The sequence below is a fragment of the Populus euphratica genome, unplaced genomic scaffold (assembly GCF_000495115.2).
Source record: "Populus euphratica unplaced genomic scaffold, PopEup_1.0 scaffold2513.1, whole genome shotgun sequence".
Taxonomy (NCBI): domain Eukaryota; kingdom Viridiplantae; phylum Streptophyta; class Magnoliopsida; order Malpighiales; family Salicaceae; genus Populus; species Populus euphratica.
The window spans coordinates 4,216-9,296 of record NW_011502315.1 but is presented as its reverse complement, the minus strand read 5'-3'; the positions used below and the strand labels follow the sequence as shown (position 1 = coordinate 9,296).

General features: G+C 33.5%; 1 protein-coding gene across 1 annotated transcript in view; it reads right to left on the bottom strand.

The window, feature by feature from the left end:
* Positions 1 to 2,658: 2,658 nt before the first annotated feature.
* Positions 2,659 to 5,081, bottom strand: part of LOC105119063 (beta-glucosidase 12-like) — a 3,060-nt gene continuing 637 nt past the window's right edge. Inside the window, exons 4-13 of the mRNA XM_011017163.1 lie at positions 4,955 to 5,042; positions 4,603 to 4,861; positions 4,378 to 4,493; positions 4,050 to 4,267; positions 3,932 to 3,963; positions 3,726 to 3,828; positions 3,533 to 3,635; positions 3,218 to 3,415; positions 3,046 to 3,131; positions 2,659 to 2,957 (exon numbers count right to left, since the gene is read on the bottom strand). Coding sequence (XP_011015465.1) covers positions 3,071 to 3,131; positions 3,218 to 3,415; positions 3,533 to 3,635; positions 3,726 to 3,828; positions 3,932 to 3,963; positions 4,050 to 4,267; positions 4,378 to 4,493; positions 4,603 to 4,861; positions 4,955 to 5,042 — 1,178 coding nt within the window. The 3' untranslated portion in view covers positions 2,659 to 2,957; positions 3,046 to 3,070. The remainder of the gene's footprint in view (positions 2,958 to 3,045; positions 3,132 to 3,217; positions 3,416 to 3,532; positions 3,636 to 3,725; positions 3,829 to 3,931; positions 3,964 to 4,049; positions 4,268 to 4,377; positions 4,494 to 4,602; positions 4,862 to 4,954; positions 5,043 to 5,081) is intronic.

The following is a 5,081-nucleotide window of genomic DNA, read 5'->3' as shown; positions in this document are numbered from 1 at the left end:
AATATTTACCACAAATTAAAGGTATCTTATATTATTAGATATATTATTATAAAACATGCTTTAGTTAAGGAGTTATTAATACTTCAAGTGCAAAATGATGATATAAAACCTTGATAAAAGTGCACTTTTAAGTACTAATCAATTAGCACCCCAAATACGCTCTATCTAAGGTAAGATGCATTGTTTTATTGTCTGATAAAATCTAAAGTCGTATTGGGTTTTCTAATTTATCAGTCTGTCTAAGGTTAAAGAAAAGCCCTCCTTAATAATGAGGTTCTTATTTTAATGGGAGTAAAAACCTAACCGTTCTAGTGTCTGAAAAAAATAAATTTAATATCCAAAATACGCATTACGTGTAATGTCGTACTCTAAATACTAAAAGACAAATAAAATATATTTTTTTTGTTTTTGTAATTTTAGTCAATGTTTTCTTGACTTTAATAAACTAATTATTAAAGCCAAAATGTATGCTAAAACATTGTTTCTTTTTTTTTGGTGTATGAGAAACACAATATGATTTTTTAACTTTGAGACATTTGACAGTATGCACGAAAATCTGGTATTTTAATACTGGATTTTGTATTTTTATGACATAAAATACAGATCAATATAAAGCAAAAAAGACATAAACAAAAAGTGGAGAAATCACAAATATTAAAAATATTTTTTTCTTTTAATTATTTTTCATTGGGTCGAACCCGGTCCAAAACCAAATGGGCTAGTTACTGTGTATAAGTACAGTAACTAGCCCCCCTTATTAGGTGCAAAATGTGAATTATTCACGTTTTACATGCAAATATAGGTAGGGATATCAAAAGGGAAATAAAATGGGGTAGCAAAAGGTTAGCTGCGGTGGCATTCAGGTGATTCTGTTGGTTGTGAAGGCGTTGTTGTTGCAGTGGCTGTGTTGGTGGCCAGCTGTGCTTCTCCTTCTTCTTCCTTTCCCTCTTATGTTTTTTGCTCTTTTTTTTATTCCTTTTCCTCTCATCTTTTCTCTCTTCTCTCTTCTATTCTCTACCCTCTCTCTTCTCTAGTGTCTTTTTTTTTTTTTCATTGTCTTTTTTTTTCCCTTTCCCTGTTTTTATAGGCAAAAATAGGGGAAGACAATAGATGGGGCGACCACTGTGTTGCCACCCCGAACTGTCCAAGGGATACGTCCCCTCAATTCTTTCACCACTAGGGAAGGGAAATTAGTAAGAAACAGAGAAGAAAATCTTCTTCCTCTGTTCTCCACGCATCCAAGGGAAGAAGAAGACATATGGCGCCATTCAAAATGGCAACGTTTTGACCTCTCTATTTTTTGGTGAACAGTGTATGAAATAGTGCTGTTTTGGATAAAATACATCATTTCATTTAAAAGAAAAAGGCGGCAAAAACATGTTATAGTTCACATTGGTTCTTAATTTGTAATTTGTTTAATTGATTTCTAAATTGCAATTTTGATTTAAAAATCATTGCAATTGCACCTCTGTTATAAATAAAAAGTGGCTCTGAAGTTGGTCACCTTTTTCATTTTGGTCCTTAATTTTGAATTTATATAATTTGACCCTAATTCAGTCATAAACTTCTAATTTCTTTAATTTAGCCCTTGATTTGGTTTAATTACAGCCCTTCTATTTACATGTCTTTTCCAATTCGGTTCTTAGTTTCAAATTTCTTCAATTAATTCCCTAATTAGCTATCAAACTTCAATATTTATATTTTTTTTGTGCAGGGGCCCAAAAATGGGATATGACATACCCAACAAGATAAGAATCAAATTTGAAAGAAAAAGAAAAAAAAGATGGATAATTTTGGATTGAAGGGTTAAATTAAAAAGAAAAATAAAATTCAAAAAATAACTAAAAGAAGAAACCACTAAAAGAATGAGGGATAAACCTAATAAAATATATCTAAGGATGAAAATCAAAACAATTATAAAAATACAATAAGGGCAAGAAAAACTTAAGAAACAAAAAGAACTAGGACCAAAGACCAAGATCGAAGAAATAAAAAATAATAAATTTATATAAAAGGGTAAAATTAAAAAAAATTAAAAATTAAAAAAAAAAACTAAGAAAAAAATTACAAATAAAAAGAACGTTGACCATCACTCAAATTACCGCAACTAAGATGCTACTGTGGAATCTTAAATGACTGGTGCGCGGGAAAGAGGGACAAAAATTACAAATAAACTAAAATATTATCAGCGATTGTCCATAAAAGAAAACAACCAACACGTGTATTACCTTGACAAAAAAGCCGCTGCAGGGAATCCAATGAGACGGAGAAATGAGGTTCTTAACCGGCAGATTCGGCCACACCGAAGGCCGCAGATTAGTACATGGGGCAGGAACCACACCTTGTTATGAAGCCATAGCTATCATTATCAACGATTTAAGGTTACGCCTCAGCACAGAAGCGGCTCTGTATGCCTAGGCAGCTCGTCATCCCAAAAAATTGACCAAGCTTTCATTTTAGTACTATAACCGCCAAAATTGCTTATACCCACCCTCCCCTTGAATTCAAGGATTATTTCAAAGAGATCCTACATTTTGCATCCTCAGGAATTAATTATGTTCCATTGGTATTATTTATTTATTTTTCACTTGATCTTGATAAATTTCAGTTCGACAATGCATTCCTCGAATTCTAGTGAAAAGGATTACGCATGAATAAAAATTGCGCAGAGCAAGTTATTATTTAATATCGAGTTTGATTGATAACCAATCAATACATATAAGAAATAAAAAAAATAAAAAATACAAATCAATAGTATTATTACAACAAGAACAGCATCGATCCTAGACGAAAACGTGAGAATTAATTCGAAGACAAAGATCCACTGATGTCCATAAACTAGAAGAATAGAATTTATCAGACGTGGAAACCTAACTTGCTGCAACAAAGTTTGGCTTCAGCGTTTGGTGCTCTTCTGATGTGGTTTCCAGTAGGTCTTGATCTTACGAAAAGGGCTCTTGCATTGTTAATAAATTAGTTTGTTAAGCGTGAAAAATGAATACAATAAAATTGGTAGTTATGGAAGATCATGATATACAAAAATACCTTATTATATATTTCATGCCAATGTTTAATCAATTCTCGACTTCTTACGGCTACGAGCCGACCCCTCCATTCGAGATTTTGATTTTCTGTTATTGCAATCATTTGTGTTATGAGAAATGTTGAGAGATTTTTTTTATATATAATAATAAGAGGAGATGAAAAGAGCCCTTACATGTTATCTTTGAGTTTAGTACTTTCGTCCTTCCCCAGAAATTGCTTAAACCACTTCACAGAATTCTTGGCATATCGTTTCAAGTTGTTTTCGTAGTCAATGTAGAAGAGACCAAACCTTGAACTATAACCGGATGCCCATTCAAAATCATCCAAGAATGACCAAGCAAAAAACCCCTTGACATCGACACCATGGTCACTGCAAAAGTCAAGTTTTTAGAGCAGATCAGACTGAGAAACAAATTCCTTTTAAAATAAAAACTAGTACAGTTTGGAAAAGGAAGCCAGAACACGAATTTGGAAAGAAAAAACTCACTTGATAGATTTCAAAACATTGTGGAAAATGTCTTTATAATATTGCTCTCTTATGGCATCATTGAGGGCTTCCTCTAATGACGAGGAATTCACGTCATCAACTCCTAATTAAAAAAAACCCAACAGATCAGTAAATCAGAGCTTCTTGACAACTACAACCATAAACACATGAGGGTTGTTAACCCTGTTCTTACCATTTTCAGTGATATATATTGTTGGACTTTCATACGCGTCCTTGATGTAATTCAAAAGATGACGAATACCTTCGGGATAAATATAAAGCCAACCTGAACCCGCCTGCGAATTTGATTTATATATCTCAATACCAAGGGGGAAAAAGAAAGATTCTACACATATCAATTACTAATTTGTTGAAACAAGAATGAAGAATCACATTCACCTGTGGGCCTATTGGTATTCCATTTCTCTCCCCTGTACGTAAAATAGTGAGAAAGTGCAGACTTTTATAATTATTATTATTTTTTATCATTTAATCAACAAGTAAATAAATATTTCACCTGGCCAGTTAAGACGAGCATCTTCCATAAACCCAATATTCTTATAGTTAACATCCTCAACATTCTGAGCATAATATGTAGTGTAGTAATTGACCCCAATAAAGTCATAAGATCCTCTCAGCATCTTGGATTCCTCCTCAGTGAATCTAGGCAATCTTCCTCCAACGTAGTCGTGCATATTCTGTGGATAGTCACCTTTCGTTAGAGGATCCATGTACCTGCCAAAAACATAGAATTTAATATCTTGGTTTCTTCTCCATAGAATTTAAGAATCCAAATTAATGTTTCAACTTATTATATTATCCAAATCAGCTGGCAAAGTGCTTACCATCCAAGCATAAAATCAAGGCTTCGTTTAGTTGCCATCCGATCACTTTCACTAGTTGAGTAAGGTTCAAACCAATGAGAAACGAGGGTTATCCCAATTTTTCCTCCTTGACACGCCTGACGAGATTTTTCAATGATAAAATTAGCACAGTCACACTGAAAACTTTGGTGAAATATGTTATGAAACGAACCACAAATTATAGCTTTAGCTTTAGCTTTTGCAAACCTGATACTTTTCCTTGTATAATTTCACAGCCGTTGCATGAGCAAGCAATAGATGATGGGTTACAATGTAAACCTCAGTGGCGCCAGAGATTTTGGGTTGGCCTGGATAATTCTCCAAAGTTGAAATTCTGCCGGGTGCCATTGTGCCCGTGTCATAACCATTGACACTAAACATAAAAGGCTCATTTAAAGTGATCCAGTGCTTCACTCGGTCTCCAAATCTTTGAAAGCAAAGCTCCACAAAGTCTCGGAAATCGTTTCTATATGAGTTTTGAAATTATTAGATTCAAGCATGGAGGATTTAAATTAAAGTGAGATGTTTATATAATATGAATACAAAAACGATCGCTTACAAAATATTAGGGCTCAAGAAACCACCATATTTGTCCTCAATTGCTTGTGGAGTGTCCCAATGAAAGAGAGTTACATAAGGCTGTATACCTGTACATTTCAAAGCAAAAATAATATGAGAAAACTAAA